This window comes from Hipposideros armiger, unplaced genomic scaffold (genome assembly GCF_001890085.2).
Source record: "Hipposideros armiger isolate ML-2016 unplaced genomic scaffold, ASM189008v1 scaffold_138, whole genome shotgun sequence".
Lineage (NCBI taxonomy): Eukaryota > Metazoa > Chordata > Mammalia > Chiroptera > Hipposideridae > Hipposideros > Hipposideros armiger.
This window is the reverse complement of record NW_017731488.1, coordinates 496,899-519,877: the sequence shown is the minus strand read 5'-3', so window position 1 is coordinate 519,877 and position 22,979 is coordinate 496,899. Positions and strand designations below refer to the sequence as shown.

Here is a 22,979-nt window from a genome sequence, read left to right as displayed (position 1 = left end):
GTGTGTGTGTGTGTGTGTGTGTGTGTGTGTGTGTGTGTGTGTGTGTGTGTGTCTGCTGGGAGATTTGAAAAGAAAAAGTAGATGTGTGCTTAAGCAGCACCCAAATGAACATGGGAGGGGACCCTGCCCCATCCCACTCTTCTGTGTGGCCCTGGGTCTTCTAAGCTGGGCCCTCTGTGATATGAAAGCTGTAAAAAATAAATAAATAAAAACCACCTGGGGATGCCCTGGGAAGTGGAGGCTTTCCTGCAGTGGAGCCGGTATCGGCAGGGATAGGGTGAGCTGGCCAGTCCAGCAAACCTGGCAGAGTCCTGCTTGGTGGACCCAGTCGTCAGGGAAAGAGAGCAAGCCTTCGGGGCCAGAACCACGGGGCCGGAGGGCACTCATCCAGCCTAGGTTCACTGGTGGGAAACCGAGGCCCAGACAGGGGAGGAATTGTCTCAGTTCCTTTGTGGCAGTGTCAGAATTCAGCCTCTTGGAAGCTGGTGGAGCCACTGGCTAAGAACAGATCCCAGCCTGCAGACAAACTCAGCAGGCTGCCTCTGCTCCTGCCACAGAGCCAGCTTTCCGCCATCAGGCTGTGCAAACCATGCAGCTTCTGTGCACTTCTCTCTCCCTCCTAAGGAAGGGGAGACGCCTCCTTGCCCGTTCTCACTCAAGGGTGCCTGCCAGAGGGCCGGTGTGAAAGCAGGTTGAGGCTTGGGAGGAAAGTGGCTACTACAGGACCTCTGGCCCAAGGCTTTACACCCCCAGGAGGGGGCAAGGGGGGCAGTAGCCCACCTGGCCCTCACTCCGCTGACTCCTCCCCGGCAGGCACACACTGCATAGGGAAGAGGGCAGGGGAGGCTGCGCTCCTGCTGCTTAATCCCAAGCCTCAGTCAGTGCTTTAAAAAGAATGGATGGCTCATCCGCTAAAGCGGGGGTCTGGTTGCCGGAGGCCCAGGAGGTCAGGGATGAGCGCCAGGCCCACCCGCTGTGCTAATCAGGAACAGATCATCCAGGGACGGGAGCCAGCGCTGACGCCAGGGAACGTTAACCCTCAGCTGCTGGAGCCAGGGCTACAAGTCCCAGGAAAGCTGGGGCACCTCCCCTGCCGAAGGTGGTACCCAGCAGCTCTCCTCTGGGGCTGTGAGGAAAGGAACAGAATGGGCTGGGCCAGGCAGACCCTCTTCCTCAGGAGGGGCCAGATAGGAACCAAGAGGTGACTGTTTAGTTATGCTCAGCTGAGGTCATCGCATGAGGCCAAGGAAACTTTGGGGGCAGCCCTTGGTCCGGGCTAACAATCCACAGTCATCCAGTCTTTCTTAGGTGTCCTTCGTGGACGTCCAAAGGTACCAAACTCTTAGGAACTGGAAGGAGTAAATAAATGCCCACCAGGATTGACATTTGGCAGCCTGAGCCCCCGACACCCCACAACAGGCCCTCCAGGCCAAGGACCTCTGATGAGGCCGGCAGGCCCACCGGCCATGTCATGAACTTAGAGAAATGGTGCCCTGTTCACACTCAGGTCAGAACACAATACACACACACACACACACACACACACACACACACACACACACATTCCAGCAGGCCCCCCCGGGAGAGGCAGGGGCCAGGACAGACCTGGGCTTCGTGGAAACAGACAGGACAGGGCTGAGGTGCTAGTTTCTCCTGCTTCCTTCTTCATGCCCAGGGTCTACATCAGGTCCAAGCCCGGCAAGGACCCTCCCAGGTCAGAGGCCTGACCCCCAGAACTCCCACTTAGAAGTGATGTCAAAGCCATTCCAGGGACTCCCCCAAGCATACTAGAGCTTCAGCAGCAAACAGACCCTCGGAAACCTGGTGGTGACACTGAAGCCCACGTCTGGGAGAGGACCTAGCACAAGAACCCAAAGCAGCTAGCTCGTGGGCCGCCCACTCTCCTGTCCTGCCTCACCATATCTATGGATTCGCTCTCTGATCCTTGCGGCTCCTCCAGACCAATTTGATCCAACCCTACTGGGCACCAACTGGGGGCCCAGACCTGAGCCTCAGGAATACAAGGGAGGACCCCTCTGTTGTGACCCCCTTATAAGAAGAAAGGCCATGTGGCCCACTGTGTCCCCGCCCTCAGCCAAGGCCTGGTTCCAAGTAGATATGTGACTTAGAGGTCAAGAGAGCTCCGAGTTGGGCAGACATGCGTGCCACTCATGGCCCCACCATCAGCCAGCAGTGTGACCCTGGGCACCGCTTCCCCTCCTCATGAGTGAAATGGGATGACAGTGCTGCTGTGTCATTTGGGTTGTTGCAGGGACTGCGGATGATGCATTTGAAAACTCCTAAACATGAGGCCTGGCACACAGTGAGCACTCACTGTTGTCACTTTTAATTCGCTTACAATCTTGTTGAAAAATCAAGTTGCACAGATATAAAATAATTAAATGGTAAGAGGAGGCATTTTTTGAATCAGAGCTAAATTGTGAAGTCCGGGTACAAAGCACGAAAGGGATTCGAGGAAGGAAAGTCCTCGGTGGCCTGTAGTTTTTCAGCAGCACTTAGAAAAATGTCAATGTCTATCACTTATATAGTACCTACTATGTGCCAGGCACTCATCAAACCTTTACAACCAACCCCGGGAGGTCCGTAGACCCATTTTATAGATGAGAAAACCAAGTCATAGAGTTTTGCCCAAGGTCACACACTTGTAAACCAGAATGAGAAGCTGGGATCACACCCAGGGGGTTGGACCCAAAGTCTCCATGCCCAACCTTCATGCTCACTTAAGCATTCTCAGGTTGGGCTTTGAAGCATAAACAGAGTTAAGCAAGCTAGGAGGAGGAGAAGGCTCTCCAGGTGAGGAAACCAGTGCAGGTAATGGCTCAGAGGTAGGACTGAGTGTTGCATATGCAGGAAGAGTGAGGACAGCCACTCATCTTGAGTCATAGAATAGCCTTTGCACATCACAGTGATCAATCGTCTGGGAAACTGAGGCCCAGAGAAGGCAAGGCCCTGCCCCAGGTCACACAGCAAAGCAAGGGCAGGGTTGCAGCTGGAAGCCGGGGGCAGCTCCCCAATGTGGGGCTCTGCTCACTCAGCTTGGGAGCACATGGGATGGTGGATAAGCCAAGCTCAAAGCATGAAGCCCGCCTCTCCTCTGTCACCTTGGGCCGGCCCTCACCCTCTCAGGCCTCCGTTCCCCTGTCTACCCACTGGAGAGAGAACCCCCAACCCTCAAACCTCCCAGATGCTGGGACCACATGGGGAAGGGATGGGCAGATGCCTCGTGGAATAAGCATGCACCTTGACTTGGCAGGTTGTTGCTCTCGCAGCCATGACTCTGCCCCACAGCCCTGGAAATGGTGGGGGGCCCCAGCCCCCCCAAGTAGTGGAGGTCCACAGGCTGGAACACCGCCAGGAAGAGGAGCAGAAGGAGCAGCGGCAGCACAGTCTGCACATGGGTTCCTCGGTGCGGAAGCGGACCTTCCGCAGCAGGTGGGAGCATCAGGGATCCTCCCCCTGCCACTGCCTTACCCCCAGGGTCCCCAGTCTGAGGGGGGAGGCACAGCCCCGTTCTCTGGAGACTTCCCCAGTCTGAGGTGGGAAGCCCACCCCTCTTTGTGGAAATCCCAGCCTGAGGGGAGAGACACAGCCATGCCTGCTAGTCCCTGATGCTGAGGTGGTTAGATGCGGCCCTAATCTCAGGGGGCCCCAGCCAGGACCCCAGCCAAACCTTTAGCAGTCATTACTTTTCTTTTTCCGGGGTCAGTGAGGAAGAGTATCAGTTCAGCTCTGCAGACTATGCCCTCGCAGCTGCCCTGGCTCTGACGGCCTCCTCAGAGACATCTTGGTAAGTCAAGTGACTTTTCCAGAGAACCCTGGGCTGAGAAGGGGGCATCCTGTCCAGTCCCCTGCTTCCCTACGGGGCACCCACACTGAGCTTAAAGAAGTTGCCCCAAGTGACACATCTAGAATAAGGGGCTAGACCAAGGTTTAAGCCCAGGGCTGTCTGACCACAAAGCCCACCCCACTGCTCTCTGGGTGAATCCACAGGCAGTAGTGAGGGACCAACCCCAAGGGAGAGGCCAGGGGTCCACCCTTCACCACCGGGGTTTCACATGGTCGGGGGGAGAGCTGGGGAGAGGCGGGGCAAGTAAACCAACCCCAAGTTTCAGGCATGAGTCGCAAGACTGGGAAGGCCTCTCAGTGTGAGGACATTGGGAGGCCACGTCCTGGGCTGGGAGGCCTGGGTCTTGGTCCTAGCTGGTCTGAAACAAGTCACCGAGCCTCAAGTGTCTGTCCCATAAAATAGTGAAACTAATGCCTGTCCACTTGTTGCAGTGAAGTCAAGAGGAACAGTGGTTTGTGAAACAGCCTTGAGAACTATATCCATAGTAGTTATTATGCACCTACTGTAAGCAGGACCCACTCAGGGTACTTCGGAGGCAAGAGAGGCTTAAAAGTTGCTCTTGTCTTCAAGAACCTTAAAGTGCAGGTGGGGATGGCACCGACTGGCCCCCCCAAGCCTGGGCTCTTGGCCACCGGTGTCCTCTGACAATGTCCTCTGCAGGGAGGCCCAGCTGAGGCGCCGGACCTCCACCGTGGAACTGGTGGAGCGAGGGCAGAAGCGGGTGGGCTTCGGCAACGACTTGGAGAGGCTGGAGCTTGCCTATCTGCGGACCCAATGGCTGCTGCGTCAGAGGCGGGACCGGAAGGCACTAAGGCAGCGGGTAAGGGGGGTGGGCTGGGGACCCCCGGGGCCCTGGGACCCATCGCATGCCACCCACCTTATCCTACCCCTTACTCAAGAAGCAGCTGGACATTAGGAAAGATCCCAGACCCTGGACATCAGCCTGGGTTTGTACCCCAGTGCCCCCACACTCTAACTTAGGCAAGCAACTGATTTCTTCCTGAGCCTCGGTTTTCTTATCTGCAACATAGATGTATGTGGTTGTACCAACTCTCAGTGTTGAGATGGGAATTAGGTGAGACTGGGCTCATAAAGTCGCTTTCCCAGTGCCTGGAACTCACAAGATCCTCAGGAAATGCTATTCCTGACAAATGTCAGGGATATTTGTCACCCTCCGTCCCCCTCCCTGGGCAGGTCAGCAATAGCTAATACTTAATGGGCCTTTTCAGCATCCATGAATTAACTCTTTGAATCCTCACTACTACTCCATAGGAGGCTGGGGGCATATTATTATCATCACCATTTTACAGGTAAGGAACCTGAGGATTTGCCTCTTGTCTCTAGTAAGTAGCAGAGTTTGGCCTTGGCTTCAGGCCACTGGTTCCAAGGCCCATGTTCTGCCCTCTGGTTCACACAGTTGCTGCTGAAGGGGGCTCCATGTGGGTCTGACTCCAGAGCCTTGGTGTCAGGGAGAGAGGTGACAGTGAAGATGGTGCCCTGGTTCATAGGAGCCACAGACTTTCTCCTGCTTCCAGACAGAGGAGAAAGTCCGCGAGGCCAAGGAGCTGAGGGAGCTGTGTTCCGGCCGGGGGCCCTGGTTCTGGATACCCCTTCGCTCCCACGCCGTCTGGGAGCGCGCCACAGTCCTGCTGACCTGTACTGTCCAGGCCTCGCCTCCACCCCAGGTCACCTGGTAAGCCACTGGGCAGGAGAGAAGGGTCCTCGACCTACCTCCACGCTCTGAGCCTCACGGTTACGTGAGTATGAGTTCTTTACAGCCCAGCACCTCCCAGGGGCCCAGTCTATCCCTCAGAAGTCCCTGCAGCCTTAGAAAAGCTGCAGCCCCACAGACCCTAAGCTCTGCCCACCCCTCAAACAGAGCAGCAGCTGCTGAAGAGGCTCAGGAGGGGTTATTCTTAGCTGCCTCCCTCTTAGCCTAGGGCTAGAAGACTGGGCCACTGGGGAGCCAGCACTTGTAAAAATATGATTCTGGTGGCATGAGAAGGCAGCTGCTCCCAACTGGGTGTCTCCAGGGTTGGAGGATGATGGTGGGGGGCAGGGAAGGGGGCAGGGGAGCAGGAGAGGAGGTGGGGAGGGCAGGGGCCTTACAGTGAGGAGGAGGGACTCAGGCCTGGACTGGGAGCCCTGTACTCCAGGCTTAGCGTTCATTCTCTCTCTCTCTCTCTCTCTCTCTCTCTCTCTCTCTCTCTCCCCCTTTCCCCTTCTCTCCCCTATCTCAGTGTGTGGTCTCAACTATATCTCTTAATCTCTCCAGGCCTGCCTCAGTTTCCTATTCTGTAAAATGGGTTAAAGACCACTGGTGCAGCTTGTATGTGGTGAGGATTTCATGCCACAACAATGCGGAAGCCCTCAGAACTTGAAAGGTGCTGGGAAAACAACAGGGGATGCCGTTCCTGGGAGTGTACCCGTAACAGAACCACAGAGTCTAGGCCTTGCTGGTAGAGGGTGGGGAGGTGGCAGGTGTCTCCTGAATGAGCACGGCGGAGTTAGGTTTCGGCATGGTCATATCCGGGGTCTCAGTTCTACCCCAGGGGGAGGTGTATCCTTCACACAGCTGATCCCACTGCTTCCTGAGTTCTCCTGGGTCTAAGGCATGTTTGAAGACAAGGAAGGGATTTCAGTGAATATTTACCAGGAGCATAATCTGTCCCAGGCCCTAGGTTGGGCACTGAGTCGGAAAAGACCCAGACACAGTCTCACCTCAAAGAAGTCTCAGTCCAGAAGAGAAATGTCAATACGCAGAGAAGTATGTTCCAGGGTGACATTTGTGGTAAAAGAGTAGAAGAGGAGGAAGTGGCTGCCTCTGAGCGGAGGATCCAGGAAGGCTTCTCAGAGGAGGTGACATTTAAGCCAGATCTTGAGAGTGAACAGACCATGGTCTAGTAGGAGAGAGGAGATTCGCACATAAATAACCAAGATCACAAAGGAAAAAGCAACATCTTAGGCTTGAACCCGCTTTACATTGACCCAGCACTTTTCTCTCATTTGAACCTCAGGGCTACCCATGAGGTAGGGACTATTATCCCCATTTCACAGGTGAGGCTGTCAAGGCTCAGAGAGGCACTGTGACTTGTCAAAGATCACACAGCCAGTGTGAGCCAGGATTCAAACTCAGGTCTTTTGCCTTAAAGCCTACATAGAGACTCAGAAGTCAGAGAAGCGGAAAGCACTTAGGCCAGGAGCAATTAAGAACGTGCCTTGAGGGAGTTGGCGTGGAGGCTGGTTATTGTCGGATGGCATTCATTCAAAAAAGTGTGCCAGGCACCATGCTGGCACTGGAATTCCATGGGGACTGAGGCAGTCTCTGCATACAAGTTGCTGGTCCAGTAGGAGGACAGCTGAGCTGGGCTAAGTGGGGGTCAACCCCTCAGCTGTCCCGGCAGCCACACCCTGCCCTGCCTGGCACTGAGGCCCACATCTAAGACATTCTGTGGGAGCCTCTTGACAGAGAGACTTGTTTCCACCCCTGCCAGCAAGGTTGCCACAACAGAGAGCTGAGCATTCCTTATAAGTGGTGGAAGTCAAGGCCAGGCCTACCTCTAGCCAGAGGGGCTCAGGTGGCCCCTAAGGCTCTTGGCTTTGGGGACTGGTTTTATACCATCAGTCACCTCCGGTGGGGCCATAGAGCATCCTGGGTGTGACCTTCAGAACTCTGTCCAGGTCCCAGTAGAGACCCAGCCCCCAGGTAACGAGGAAGAGCCTGGCCCACCGGGCTTGTCAGGCGAGTCCATTCTTCAGCAGTTATTGAATACTTCCTGAACACAGGGGCAACAATAGGGCTAGTTAGGCACGGCCCCAGTCTGGCCACGTTTATGCAGCAGAAGTGGGCCCCGCCATGATCCTACCTGATGTCAGAATCAATCTCCTAGTCCAAGCAGCCTTAAAAAGTAAAATCTAATACCAAAGTCTATTAAGGAAAAATAAATGTAGAGAAATCATGAAAATCTCACTGTTGTATGTGGACCTCTCTAACCCGGGCTCCGGGCTGGGGTGCCTAGCCTCAGCGCTATCATCTAGTGCTTGTTATGATTTGCTGCTGCTCGGGGGCATCAGCGTAGCCCATGCCAGCGAGGGCCCACCGTACAGGCAGGAGAAGCCCAGAGAGAGGACAAGAGGAGCACTGAGGTCCCTGGCTATCCAGGTCATTCCAGAACTGCAGCTGCTGCTTTTTTCCGGGCAAGGCAGGGGCTGGCCAGGCTGAGGTGTCTGGAATGTTCCTGATAGGTGGGGGTTGGGGTCCTGACCTTGTCCCCCAGGCCTGGGAGAGGTAGAGAGATTGAGCACCCAGATTAGGTACCGCCCTCCCCACAGGAGACCTAGTTAGGATCCTTTCAGAAGAGGGTGTAGCCTGGGGGTGGTGTGGTAACCCATGGGCATGGCACTGTTTGGTTGCCATGGAGACAAACAGGGCATGGAGGGGAGCCAGGCCCAAGGAAAGCAACACACCGAGCCTGGGGCTCCCTCTCTCGGCCGAGGCCTCCTCTTTAATCTCAGCCACCACTGGGGCGGACTATCATGCAACGGCCTCATGGACACAGAGGCCCACAGAGGTGGACGGACTTGCCCAAGGTCATACAGCAAGGTGTGTCAAGAACCCAGGCCTCCTAGCTTTCACAGACTTTCACCGAGCAGCCTTGACTCCTCAGGCCTCAGACCACCCCCCACACAAATGGGCTATGGACAGAGGCACGGCCATCTCACTGTCTAGTGTCCACAGAAAGGAGAGCAAGGCCCCAGGGTTCACAGGAAACAAACAGGGTATCCAGGAGCAGCGAAGTGACCCACTGGGCCATCCTTAGGAATCACCTGAGAGTTTAAAAAATACTGATGTACAGGCCCCGCCCCCAGAAATTCTGATTTTTATTGACCTGGGATGCAGCCTGGGCATGGAGATTTTTTTTTTTTAATGACTTAAATAAGATAAAAGTGTATTTCTTTTCAAACAGGCTTGTATCATCCAGTCAGTCTTTCCATGGGTAGCTTCTCATGACCTCTGACTTCATAATCCTAAGCTTCCTTCACTCACTCAACCAATATTTAATGAGCAACTACTATGTGCCACACTCTGTGTTAGGCAATGAGGCTATAAAGCTGAGTAAAACATAATATTCCCTGCTCTCATGAGTCTGCACTCTGACAAAAAAATCTCCTGTAGCCTGTGAAATGTTGCTGAGTTGTGGTGCTCGATATCAATAAACAACCTGATTTTTGTACAAAAAAAAAAAAAAGATAAAAGTGTATTTTTCTTTCATATAAGTGTCTGATCTAGACAGGGTGGGGCTGCTAAACAACTCAGCTCACAGATTCCTCAGGGACTCAGACCCATTCTGCTCACTGCTGGAGGGCGCAGGCCGGGCCTCCCCTGTGCGAGATGGCAGAATTCACATATTCTGGCCACAGGAAGGAGGGAACGATGACATAAAAAGGGGCAGAAACAACTCTATGACATTTGTCTTACTTTCTGTTGACAGTTCTTAGTCACATAGCTACATCAAGCAGTAAAAGAGGCTAGAAAAAATGTTATATGTTGAGTGGCTCCGTGACAAATGCTATTCCTTTAGAATAAGAGGAGAACGCCTATAGGAGAATAACTAGCAGTTTCTAATGAAAATTCCCAAAGGCTTCTGTTTACAATCTGGGCATGGAGATTGTTAAAGCTTCCTTTAACGAGTCTAACAAGAGCCAAGAGATAAAGAACTGCTGTCCTGGGGGGTCAACAGAGGAGATGGGAATGGTAGTACCTGCTCTGGCAACGCCCCTCAGAGGGAAGGGAAAAGCTGGGGCCTGGTCCCCAGAGGTACCCCAATAAGGGGAGGAGCAGCTACCCCTGATTACAGGCTCCCTTCTTCCCTGCCCCCCCAGAAGGGGAATGAACTCTTGAGCATCTGTAGGGCACAAGAGAAAATCTTTACCTGTCTTAACCCATTTAATCAGCACAGCAACCCTAGGTCAGTGCTATTCCCATTTCACAGATGAGGACAACTGAGGTTCCAAGTGGTGAAAGAGGCTCCAGACCCTTCCTCCTCAGAACCATACTGCTTGCCACAGACCACTGTGTCTCCACAGGTACAAAAATGACACGCAGATCGATCTCCGCCTCTTCCCCGCTGGAAAGTACCGAATCACTAACAACTATGGGCTACTGACCCTGGAGATTAGAAGGTGAGACTGTGTGCCCTGGAGAGACCCTTGATCCCCTGGGTCCCAATAACCCCAAAGCCAGAGCAGGATTCCAAACCCTTCCCCGGAGCTATCTCCCCAGTGGGCCTCATCTTCAGAAATGCCTGGGGTGCTTGTTAAAATATTGATTCATGGAATGGACCCTCCTCTCATCCCCAGAGATTCAGATTAAGTAGGTTTGGAGTGGAGCCCAGGAATCGGTATGTAACACAGTCCCCCATGGGGTTCCAATGCCATAGAACACACAATGAGAAATGTGGACCCAGAGGCTAGTAGCAAGAGCAGAATGCCCTTTCAGCCAGCTCTCTCCATCTGGGTTCTTCCCAATACACCAAACCCCCCACCTCAACCAACTTGGGTTTCAGAGACACAAATATGAACAGGGCATTGATCCTGCCCTCCAGAAGCAAAGTAGGGACACATGGACATAAATACCTGACCATAAAACGCCACAAAGGGAGGTGTCCCCATGGGCTGCACAGTCACAGAAGGCATGCAGGACCGGGGGAGCTTGTGGTAGCAGATGGGACTGGCCCTTGAAACAAGAAAGATTCCTGCCCCCCAAGCAGCCAGGGAAAGTGAAGGGGGCACCAAGGGACCTCCCTGCTTACTGATGGGGCCGGATAAGCCACATCCTACCAACTACCCTCTTTGTCACTAAGGTGTCCCTGGGATGGAGCTGGCCCAAGCCTCCACTGGAAACATAACAGGGTTGGCCTGGCTCGTGGGGACACCGGACCTGAGATTGAGAACACCCGGGCATCTGGCCCAGTTCTGGCACAGGCTGGCAGTGCCTCGGGCAAGCCCAGGCCCCTGCTCCAGGCTTCTGATCTGGAGGTGTTGATAGGGCAGGAGACAAAGTCACTGAACCTCTCTAATCTTGCAGAGTCAGTAATAAGAATTATATTTTCCAAGTACTTCAACCTGAGGTGGGTTAGGCTGATGTACGTCCCCAGTTTTTCAGAGAGGGACACTGGGGCATGGAGAGGGGCAGTGAGTGGCCAGTCCAAAGGCACACAGTTTTTCAGAAGTGGGGCCTGAGCCAGAGCCTAGAATCTCCCCTGTGAGGCCTTCCCATTCACCCCTGCCTTCCCCACATGCAGGTGGGGATCCCATGGAGCCCAGCAGTCCTGGGGGGTACTTCTTCCTCTCTCCTTTTCAGATGCACCATGGAGGATGCAGCCACCTACAGGGTGATGGTGAAGAATGCCTTCGGCCAGGCCTCCTCCTTCGCCAAAGTCCTTGTCCGCAGTGAGTCCTCCAGTCCCCAAAAGGCCAGGCCTGCCCACAGCAAATCCAAGATGAGCAGATGAGGACACGGGTCTGCAGTCAGGCTCAAGGAAGGGCCCCTGGAACTGGGGTATTTGGCCTGGGATCAGGTGACCAGGCCAGCCACAGAAACATTCGCTTCCCTGGGGCCAATGGAGCAAGTGAGCCTCCGCCCTCAGACTGCACAATTTATACAACTGTCTCCGAAGAGTGTGCTTGTCCTGTCGGGGTGGACGTGGGTCCAGATCCAGCTCAGGGCCTGCAGGAGCCCAGCCAGCCCTGCCAGCCCTGCTGAGAGGTCCTCAGGGGCAAAGGCCAAGCCCTACCAATTCCCCTCCTGACCCCGATTCCCCCATTTAGGTTCTGGTGCTATTACCTAGTTGGGCATCTGAAGGTCACCCTGAGGGCATCTGAAGTCACAGCATAAAAAAGGGGAGACGCTCAGGAGTCAGCAAGACCCCAGTTCACATGCTGGCTCTGCCATTGACTGGCTGTGTGAGCCTGGGGAGGCCACTTCCCATCTCTGAGCCTCTGCATCTATACAGGAGACCCTTACTACCTCTGTCAGAGCCTCACGTTGATTAAATGAGATAGTATGGGTAAAGCTAGGCTATGTTAGGCTCTAGGGAAGGGATAACTCTCCCACCCCCAGCTCATGACCAGGGCAGAACACAGCCCAGGAAGCCATACCTCTGGGTCCAGGACAATGGCGCTCCCTGACCTCAGGACCCCTGAGAGGGACGCTGCATGTGTGCATGTGTACACACACACACTCCCTGGGCAGCAGACCGGCTGGAGTCCAGCCCCTGCTCCCCACCTCTCATCAGATCTTGTTAAACCATCCTTCATAGTCTTCTCCACCCACTTGCCCTCTTCCCCAAATAGCTCTTGAGAGGCAGCTGTCTCCACTGCCAGGCCAGGCTCTGTGTGTAGAATTTGAGCTGTCCCTATAGGCTGTGCCCAGAGTCGAGCCCAAGGTCAGGCATCAGGGCCCTGCCCGCTCTGTCCACCTTTTCTTCCCTACACTTCCTCCAGATCCCCGCCCCTCCCTCCATCGAGGCCAGCACGTTCAGATCAATCAGGCTTTTCCTTGGCCTCCGGACTCCAGCCAGGCTTCTACTAAGATTGGCTACTCACTGCCACTACCACCCCTCCCCCTGGTCTCAACTCCATAGCAACTGCAGTGGTCCCAGTGGAAGGCCTTGGGCTGGGAGGCAGAAGCTCTGAATTCTAATCCTGAGTCTTCCACCGATTCTGTGTGACCTTGGGTAGCCTCCTGGCCCTCTCTGGGCCTCGCTCAGGAAGTGCCTTTCCAGGGACCAGTGTCACACGATGGCTTCAGGCTAGCTGGGTGGCTTTGCCTCAGTTTGCTCATCTGTAGAGAGGATTTAATGACACCAACAGACAGGGCTATTGTGAGGGTTAAACACGTTAATAAGCAGCACGTGGTACTCACTACGTGAACAAACAAAAGCTGTTACTGTTCTCTGGTGTTCTGTGCCGACATTTCCTCACCCTGACGCCCCCAGAGGGCTCTCTGAGCGCTGCACCTTCCCCTGCCAGCATTCCCTGACCCCACCAGAAACCCCAGAAACCCCACTTTGATCGGGCCCTACCTCTATGAAGACAATGTGTGATGCTGGTGGTGAGAGGAAAGAAACCACCATTTACTGAGCACCTACTATGTGTCAGGCTCCGGCTGAGGGTTTTGTTCATGTGAACTCAGGTGTTCAGAACCCCACCACCATCAGGTAGGAATCGTGGTCCTCATTTTACTGAGATACAGGGGACAAAGGGATTTTCCCAAAGCCAAATGGGGACCCACTGATAGACCAGGACTCAAACCCACGCCCAAAGGCCATGCCTCCACAATATAGTGGGAACGTGGGTCCGAACCTTCTCAAACTCCGTGTGCTCTGGGTTTTCAGCTTACCTGGGGAAAGATGCTGGCTTCGATTCGGAGTTCTTTAAAAGTAAGGAGGCTGTGGGAGGGGCGGGGCTTCGGGGGGAGGGTGTCTGGGACTCCTTGTCAGTCCTCTCCACTGCCCTCCTTTAGGATACAGCCATTCATTGCCCACTAAGGGATGTCCACGTGGGGTTTGCCTATGAGCTGCTAACATTTGCAGACTGGTTTCTGAGGCTCCCAAGGCAGCTGCTGAGCTAGCTGTCCTGTGGCCAAAATTGAGCAAAAAAGGCAAAGCCAAAAAGACAAATGGCCTTTGGATAGTTGTTATTTCAGCTCATCTGGTCCCACCTAGACAAATCTCTTCCCTACCCCCACCCTCCAGGACCAGGCCCCTCTTCTCCTTGTTAAGATCATCACGAGAACTCCCAACCCAGAGGAGTGGGGGCACCCCCAGAAGGGTCCTCGCTCCCACGTACGCCCCAAGCTAGCTTGGCGGCCTCAGAAGACTTCTGCCCTAAATTTCTGTTCCCACCCAGGACTGATGTTTGGTCCCAGCGTGGAGTTCACATCGGAGCTGAAGCCAGTCTTTGCCCATGAGAAGGAGCCCTTCTCCCTGACCTGTGTATTTTCGGAAGATGTGTTAGATGCTGAGCAGAACATCCAGTGGTTCCGAGACGGTGAGGAGCCCCAGTCCTGGTCTCCAGCCTTCAGAGGCAGAGGTGGAAGAGAGGCACTAGAGAGCCCTAGCTGCATTCCTAATCCTGAGACCCCCAGAGGAGAGAGAAACTCAGCTATGCTCCTCAGCCAGTACAAGCTGAGTTACTGGTGCTGAAAAGGCAGAGGGAAACACAGCATAGCCAGGTGGGTTCAGATCAAGTCACCCTACAAATGGTCACTGAGCACCAATTGGGTGCCAGGACAGGGACAGGCACAGACATGCGTGAGCTCAAGGGGTTTTCCATCTGGGAGGAGGGAGGAAGTGAGCGCACAGTTGTGGCCACTGCCCATTGGGAGCCTGTGGTCAGGCCCTGGCTCGGCCCAGTGCATCTGTGGGATGGTCATCAGCACCCTAGGGGTGAGTTATGACATTCAAAGCAACAAGAACAGAAGCCAAGGCCAGGGGGCAGGATGGCACAAGGAATGTCAGGGAAGGCTGTGACAGTTGCACAAAGCTTTTCAGAGTTGAGGTGAGGGTGCAGGTAAATAATCACTACCCGTGAACTGGAAGACCCCTGAGGATGTCCCAGGCAAGGCTGGAGAAGGCCAGTCCGCTCAGGCAAGAAGAATTGGCCCAGCCAGGGAGGGGATGAACAGCTGGATCTCCTGCCCCATCCGTGACCAGGCTTGCCACCAAAGGACAAGGAGTGCGACACCCACCGGCACCCTTCAGCTTTGAGCCTAGGGAGGCTGCAAATTCTGGTGACAGGGGCGGAGGAGTGCGGGAGCCATGAGGAGCCCTGAGAAACAGCTGCAATAACAAGGCTGAAATGTTTTCTCAACCTGTAGACTTTCCGGAATAGAGGTGCTGACAGGAGGAGGGAGGGGCCTTTGAGTGGGACACAGAGCAGGACAGCCCAACAGTGTGGCCTCAGAGCAGGGCCCACTCCCTGAGTCCCAGAGCCCCTTCACTGAGTCCCCATCCCTTTCACTGAGGTCCTACCGACCACGGAGTCCCCTCTCTCCTCGCTGACCTCTACCCCCCTCACTGAGCCATTGACCCTCCTCACTGACATTCGAACTCTCTCAGGACCCCTTCCTGCGTCCCCACTCCCTCTCGAAAAGCCCTCACTTCCTTCATTCAGATCACATCCCCCTCACTGAGCTCCCCCACTCCCTACGTAGAGCCCAGACCCTTCGGTGAGTCCCCTGCCCCCTCACAGAGCCCCTGACCCTCACACAGGGCCCCATGTCTTGTTTCCACTTCCTCACAGAACTTCCAACTTCTCACTGAGCTGCCAGCCCAACCCTAAATTCCCTTCATTCCCTTCATTGAACCCCCAGCCCCTTCCCTGGGCCCAGCCCCACCCCCCAAGCCTTCTACAGAAGAGAGTTCAGCAGCCACCTTGGCAAAGCTCCAGAGGTCAGCACCCCCCTCCTCGACTCGCCAGCCCCACTTCTGCCTAGATCCGCAGAGCATCTACAGGTTCCCAGGTGAGGCCAGAGGCCCCCATGAGCTCACACTGGACCCCTTCCCTCCACAGGGAGGCTCCTGAGGTCCTCAGAACACAGGCAGACCCTCTATGCAGACCGGCAGGCATCTCTGAAGGTGTCCTGCGCCTACAAGGAGGACGAGGGGCTCTACACGGTCCAGGTGTCTTCACCCTTCGGGCTCCGGGAGCAGAGTGCCTATGTGTTTGTAAAAGGTGAGGGGGGGGGGGACAGAAGGGGCAGCTGGCCCAGAGACCAGGGCTCTGCCCTTGACCGATTTGCTGTGGGACCTTGGGCAAGTCCCCTGTTCCTTGGGGCCTCAGTTTCCCTGCTATAAGTGGGAATGTTGGGTTAGAGTCTTAAGAATCTCTGTGGCCTCCCATGGTGCTCCAAAAGGACAGAGCCTGAGAGTCTCAGACTTTGTGGGAGCTGGGGAGGGAGGTTTGAGCATGGGCTGAGATGATTCCAGTCTCTGGCTTTGCCACTTCACTAGTGGGGTGACCTTGAGCAAGTCAATTTCCCTCTATGAGACTCAGTTTTCCCATCTACAAAATGGAAAGTTGCTCCTGCAGAGATTAGTTATGCCAGGTACCCAGGCGCATGGTGTGGAATGGGCCCCTAATAAATGGTACTCCAACTGGCCCCCAGAAGCTGTTGTTTAAAAGGAGGAGGCCATTATTCAGGTCCTGGCCTCAAGATCAAAACGGAGCCGCTGGAAGGTTAATGAGAAGAGGATATTGGGCAAGAGTGGGAGGGGGCAGCTGCCAAGTGGGCGGGGACCGGAAGAGCTTTCCCGCTCCCCCTCTCTCCCTGCCCCCCCCCACCCTGGGTTTCAGATGCTGCAGCTGAGAAGCTGGGGGCCCCAGGTTCCCCACTAAACGTCCGATGCCTGGATGTGAACAGAGACTGCCTCATCCTGACCTGGACCCCACCCAGTGACACCCGGGGCAGCCCCATCACCGGCTACTCCATTGAGCTGTGAGTCGGCCCCTTGAGTGGCAGAGCCCCAGAGGTAGACCTTGCCCAGTTGTAAGGGCAAGAATGGACGCCACAGGAAGGAGGGAGCCCCACGCCCAGCCTCCAAGCAGGGCAGGTGGTAGACTGTGTTGTGTAATGTAGGGACAGTGGAAAGGTGTTCACTGATACCTGGAATTCCAGCGCTGGAGTCAGCCACTGCCCCCTGGAACGTTTGCAGCAGGAGCTGACCCTGGGAGGGGCAAACGCTAAGTGCCTGAAACCTGAACACAAGTGCATTTGTTGGCTACTTTCCTCCCTGAGTGACATACAGGGATGGAGTAGCACTGACCCCGGAGGGAGGGGGCGCACCACAAAGGGGGAGGGTCCAGGACACCCTGTCTCCTTCACGTGCAACCAGCTTAGAGGCCCTGGTTTGAGGTAATGCCTAATCCTGCCACGGAGGGCTCGGAGACTGTGTGCCTGGAGCTGCATGCCTTATTTCATTGAATCCTTACAATAAACCCTATTTAAGGTTCGTGCATCATTCTACATATGAAGAAACTGGGGTGCAATGTACCAAAGCCACATTGCTCATTAGTGGTGGTGTCAGGATTTGCACCCACATGTGACCACGACCCCATCTGGCTGGCAAAGTGTGCTATATGGACCTGGGACAATGGTGCTCAGAGGGCTCAGAGAGCCCAGACTCCCATGGTGCCAACTTAGGGAGTGGACAGCCCATGGGTGAAATCCTAACTTCACCGCTCAGAAGCCATGTGACCTTGAGCAGCCATCTCACACTCTAGGCCATGTGTCTCCCTTTGTGGAGTGATAGTAATCATCCCTAACTCCAAGGATCATTATGATTAAATGAGATAATGAATGGGAAGGGCTCAGTACAGCTCCAGGCAACAGGAAAGTTCCGTCATGCAAGGTGGAGGATGGCGCCCAGCCTCCTGGGGGCCCAAGGTTGGAGCCAGGCTTTTAAATGGAGAGCAGGACTTTAATGGGCGGGGACAAGCTGGGCAGGCAGCCCAGGGCTGGGAAACGGCCCTGGTAGAGGTTCAAACTGTGAACATGTGAGTCATGAGCAGGGGCTGAAGCTGGGGCCTCTCACCCACAGGTGCCAGGGCGAGTCTGAACAATGGGTGCCCTGCCATGAGGCCCCCGGCGGGACCTGTCGGTGCCCAATCCAAGGCCTCATCAAAGGTCAGAGCTATCGATTCCGGGTGAGAGCCCTCAACAAGGCAGGCAGCAGCGTCCCCTCCAAGGCCTCAGAGCCAGTTGTCATGGGTGACCATGTTGAAGCCCAGAGGAAGATAGGTGGGTACAGAAGTCCTGAAGGGACATTCTAGAGTATCAGTCAAAGCACACTCAGCACTGACTCACACCGGAGACAGGTGGCACAGCCACCATTCCAAGCCCTATTCCAAGGGGGGAGGCACAGCCCAGCCCTCAGGAACCCCTAATCTGATGGAGGACACACAGCCTCAGGAACCTGTAGTCTATTGGAGGAAACACAGTGCTGTCCTTAGGAGCCCCTTACCTGAGGGGAGAGGTACAGCCAATCTGAGGGAAGAAACACAAACCTGTCCACAGGAGATGCTAATCTGAGGGAGGGCCACAGCACCTTCTTCAGATGCCCTTAATCTGAAGGCAGAAAACAGCTCTGCCTCAGGACCCCCCGGCCTGGGAGTGGGCAGTGAGAGGACACAGCCCCCTCAGCCATGAGGAGGAGATCTGACTTAGGTTGGCCTCCTAGCCCCACCGTGCCCTAGGTACATGACCCCAGGCACACCACTTCTCCTCTCTGTCCCCATTTGTCCCAAGAAGAGAAAGCATCACTCAGCGTCTAAAGCAGCAGTGCTCCACTTTGGACCCCCGAGAATACTGGGGCCCAGGGAGGACCCGCCTGAGGTCACACAGTGAGGGGCTGAATCACCAAGGCAGAAACAAGGGGAGGAATCGGCACCTAGAGCAGTGCGGGTCCTTCCCTGACCCTGCTGACCCAGCCCCCACGTACCCTGCACCCCTACTTCTCCCCCAACTTGCTCCATTCTCCATCCTAGAGATCCCCTTTGATCTGGGAAACAAGATCACGGTCAGCACAGATGATTTTGAAGGTATGTGTGAGCATCCTGACACTTTGCCTCAAGACTCCAGCCCACTTTATGGTTCTGGAAACTCTGGAACACACACTGGCAGACAAGAAGCTGTGCGTGTACAGGGGGTGGGGAGGGGCCTCATCGGAGGAGCCAGGGCTCTCCAGTGATTGCGGCCCATCTTGCCAGGCCCCTCGTGGAGGAGGTAGAAAGTCCTGGGCAGGACGTCAGGAGGCCTGGGTTCCGGCTCCAGCTCTGCCCGGCCTTGCTGGGTGACCTGGAGCAAGTTCCTGACCCTCTCTGGGCCCCAGTTCCCTCCTCTATGAAATGAGGGGCTGAGATGAGGGGTCTCGGAGGGCCCACCCATCTCTTCCCCTGGATGACTCTGATTCTAGACTTTGTGACCATCCCTTCACCCCCGACCAATGTCCACGCCAGTGAGATCCGTGAAGTCTACGCAGTTCTGGGCTGGGAGGAACCAAGACCCCGGGGCAAAGCCCCACTGACATACTCCCTGGAGAAGGTACGGAGACCCCAAGACCCCCAGCTGTGGATAGGCTGAGAAATAGACGTGCTGTTGGACCAGGGATGGGGGGCCATTCAGGGAAGCGCTAAGAGACCCCAGGCAGTATCCCCTGGGGAGGCCTTCAGAGCACAGAAGAGCGTTCCCTGCCTGGGAGGGCCTGAGCATGACTCTACACAGAAGCAGGGGGATGGATTAAATGACCTTTTGAGGTTACCTCCAGCCCTGAGAGGCCAGTTATTGATGGCAGTTTGTGAGGCTGTTCATGGAAACACACAATATTAGAGACACAGACAACAATAACACCAGTAAGATCCAGTCTTTCCTGGGTACCTCCCCACCCCCAAGTCTGGCTGGCGTCGGGCCACACATCAGGTCGAGCATGTCTTCTTGGCCAGAGCCATGTTGGAAGGGAAGCTAGGCTGGTCCCCACCAGCCAGGGTCATGCCTGGTGGCACTCACAGGGCATGGGGGGTGGGGGGGTGCGCTAGGAGGCATTTCTCACTGGGGACAGAGTGGGGACAGATGTCTGGGGAGGGGGCATCTGTGTGGAGTGGATTTCATAGTGGAGGAGAGGCAGCATGGCAGAGTGAGAAACAGCCTGGCGTTAAGATCATTCCAATCCTGAATTGCGCTGTGTGAGACCGTCTCCTGACTTCTCTGAACCTGTTTCCTCCAGCATAGACAGGACAACCTGCCCTGTGAGGGTGAACTAAGACATGGCACGCAGCCGGGGCCAGCAGCCCTGGGCCTGTAAACCCTTCCCAAGGAGGTGCTCTTGACCCTGGCACATAGTAGGTAGACAGTACAGGGTTGGTTAGTGAATCGATAAATCAAAAAGTTCCGGGGAGGTGTCTCTGACTTGGTTGTCCAAAAGAGCGTCTCTGCACACTCAGGTGACCCTATTTCACTAACATAGGAAAGCAATCATAACTGAGGATTTGTTTTGTGAGGCTGCAGAGCATAAGGGTCAAAACCTTGGAGTCAGACTGCCTGGGTTCAAATCTTGTCTTGTTCCTTATGGGTGGTATGACCTTGGGTAAGTTATTTAGTCTCTCTGTGCCTCAGTTTCTTCTTCTGCGCAATAGAGACAATAATTGTACATACCTTCTAGGGTCAATATGAGGATCAAATTAATTAAAGCACATAAGACTTAGACCAGAAGCTGGCACATAGTAGGTGCTCGGCAGTGCTCACTGGTTTTTATAGCGATTTCTTGGCCTCGCTGGGCGCTAGGCCACTGACAGCCGGGTGGGCCTTGGGGTGGGAAAGATCTAGGAGAGCAGGGTCAGTGGGTCCCCTGGTGCTTCCAGGACTTAACGCTCGTACCCGACTCAGCAGAAGTGGCTTCTGGGTGCCTCACTCGCCTTCACCCCCTATCTGCCCAGATATGCAGAATGTATGGCCGCCTATGGGGCCCCTGACACTGTGGAGAGTGAGCAGGTTTGGAGACATCCACCCCTGAGCTCAATACTAAATATACCAGTTATTAGATACATGACTTTCAGCCAAGTTACCAAAACTCCCTGAACCTGAGTTTCCTCATTGGTGGGGAAATGAACACATACCTTGCACGGTTTTGTGAGACTTCATCTATTTACTCATTTATTTGTCTCACAAACATAGATTGAGCACCTCCCATGGGCCAATACTGTTCTTGGCTCTGGGTACCAACAAACCCCTGCCTCTGGAGCTAACGTTCAAGTAGGGGATGGGAACCAATGATAAACAAGATAAATGAATAAAATATTTAGCACAGTACCTAATGGTAGCGCTGAGGAGAAAGACATAAAGCAGGGAGGGGATTTGAAGTGTTGAGGGGAGGGGCTGCTGACATTTGATGAAAGGACTAGGGAGGCCTCCCCTAGGTGAGTTTTGAACAAAGTCCTAAAGGAAATGAGGAGCCAGCCAAGCGGTTTCAGGGGGCAAAGCACTGGGTGGAGGAGGGAGGGACTAGCAATTGCAGAGGCCCAGAGGCAGGGGTTGGGCCTGGCACCGCCATTAAGCAGCAGGGGACACAGAGCCATGGGGAGGTGGACAAAGGGGAGCATGGAATGTGACCAAACAAGTAGCAGGGGTCAGGCCCTGGAGAAGCTCCCTCTCCAAGGGAGATGTGGGGCTTGGAATCGTTCTGAGCAGACCAGACCAGGATGTGATCTGATGTGTCGTTAAAATATCCCTGAGTGGGCGGCTGGTTAGCTCAGGTGGTTGGAGCGCAGTGCTCTTAACACCAAGGTTGCCAGTTCGATCCCCACACGGGCCACGGAACTGCCCCCTCCACAACTAAATTGAAGACAACTACTTGACTTGGAGCTGATAGATCCTGGGAAAACACACTGTTCCCCAATAGAAGTTAAAAAAAAAAATCCTTCAGACTATCATTTGGAGATGAGAAGACTGAAGGGGGTTAAAGGTAGAAACAGGCAGACCCGTTAGGAGGCTATTAAAATAACTCAGGTAAGAGACGGTGGTGGCTTGGATCAAGGCTGTGACGGGGGACATTAGGGTGGTACGTCACGGTTGAATTCTGGAAACATTTTGAAGGTAGAGCCAACTGGATTTGTTGATGGGGCATATCTGGGGTGTGAGGGAAAGAGGAAAAGAGTCCAGGATGGCTTCAAGGGTTTGGGCCTAAGCGGCTGGAAGGATGGGCGCCACTGACTCAGTGTGGGCAGCTTTGCTGTGGGGAGGAGCTCCAGGGTCAAGCTCTGGACATGTTGAATGTGAGATGCTCAGTAGGCATCCAGGTAGAGATGGCGAGGAGGCGGGTGTTTCCAGAGCTCAGGAGTTCCAGGGCAGCCTGGCTGGGATAGAAGTTATTGAGAGCCTGTGTGGGAAGTGCCCAGGCAGCCACTTAACCAATGCAAGTTTCTCTCCTTTGTCACAGTCAGTCATAGGTAGCGGCACCTGGGAGGCCATCAGCACAGAAACTCCTGTGAAATCCCCGAGATTCGCCCTTTTGGATCTGGAGAAAGGGAAGTCTTATGTCTTCAGAGTACGAGCGATGAACCAATATGGCATGAGCGACCCCTCGGAGCCCAGCGAACCCATCGCCTTGAGGGGGAAGCCAGGTACCTACCTGTGTGATGCAGGAGACGGGGGCAGGCCAGGCTGAGCAGGTCTGTCAGCCTCCAGGGCTACAGGGACAGAGCCATGCCTGTTTCCCTGTCCCTGACCTCTCCTACCTACCATAAAGCTGAAAAGCAACATGATCTCAGGGCTGTGAAGTGTTAGGACATCAGGAATTACATTTCTCTGGGCAGGAGGCTCATGGAAGTACAAACATTATTTTTCCCCCTAGAACAACACTTCACAGATTGCAGAATCCAGTTGGGTCCAGCACAGGTGCTGAGTGTGACCAAGCGGTCCCATAGTTCTAAAGGTTTCCACCCAGCTCCCAGTCCTGCCTTGTGCAGCCAGAAGTGAGCCTCCTGAGCAGGCCTCCTGCCCCGTCCTTGGTGGGGGCTGAGCTGTGCCACCCTGAACCCTGGCTCACCTGGTGGGACACTTCTCATCTGCAGCACAGCATGGGCCTGGGCAAGTCACTCCTGAGCTGCAAACCTGGGTGTCCTCACCAGCCAAATGAATATATATATTCATAACAAATATGAATGAGTTGGTGGACAAGTGGTGTTTTTCTTTAATTCTGGTTCAGTTCACATTTAGGCTTGATTTAGGGCCTGGCCACTGAGTGGTTTGTAATTGGACGTGAGCAGCCTCTGGACCACAAGCCAGCTTTGGGGCAAGGTTCTAGTACAGTTCATCAAAGGAAGGGAGAGGAAAAGAGGGGAGATGAGGGGGTGGGAAGAGAGGGGAGAAAAAAAAGAGAAGGGATTTTTTTGTATTATAAAAGTAAATTTATATAAAAGTGGGAAATGCAAAAAAGTGAGAGAGGAAGGAAGGGAGAGAGGGATGGAGGGATGGAGGGAGGGAGGAAGGAAGGGAGGAAGGAAGGGAGGAAGGAAGGAAGGAAGGAAGGAAGGAAGGAAGGAAGGAAGGAAGGAA

General features: G+C 54.6%; 1 protein-coding gene across 1 annotated transcript in view; it reads left to right on the top strand.

The window, feature by feature from the left end:
* Positions 1–3,292: 3,292 nt before the first annotated feature.
* Positions 3,293–22,979, top strand: part of MYOM3 (myomesin 3) — a 45,434-nt gene continuing 25,747 nt past the window's right edge. The window contains exons 1-14 of the mRNA XM_019650077.1: positions 3,293–3,453; positions 3,728–3,808; positions 4,529–4,688; positions 5,404–5,561; positions 9,956–10,051; positions 11,232–11,320; positions 13,267–13,311; positions 13,781–13,921; positions 15,446–15,607; positions 16,229–16,370; positions 17,473–17,672; positions 18,419–18,472; positions 18,847–18,974; positions 21,862–22,045. Of these exons, the coding sequence (XP_019505622.1) occupies positions 3,293–3,453; positions 3,728–3,808; positions 4,529–4,688; positions 5,404–5,561; positions 9,956–10,051; positions 11,232–11,320; positions 13,267–13,311; positions 13,781–13,921; positions 15,446–15,607; positions 16,229–16,370; positions 17,473–17,672; positions 18,419–18,472; positions 18,847–18,974; positions 21,862–22,045 (1,801 nt within the window). The remainder of the gene's footprint in view (positions 3,454–3,727; positions 3,809–4,528; positions 4,689–5,403; positions 5,562–9,955; positions 10,052–11,231; positions 11,321–13,266; positions 13,312–13,780; positions 13,922–15,445; positions 15,608–16,228; positions 16,371–17,472; positions 17,673–18,418; positions 18,473–18,846; positions 18,975–21,861; positions 22,046–22,979) is intronic.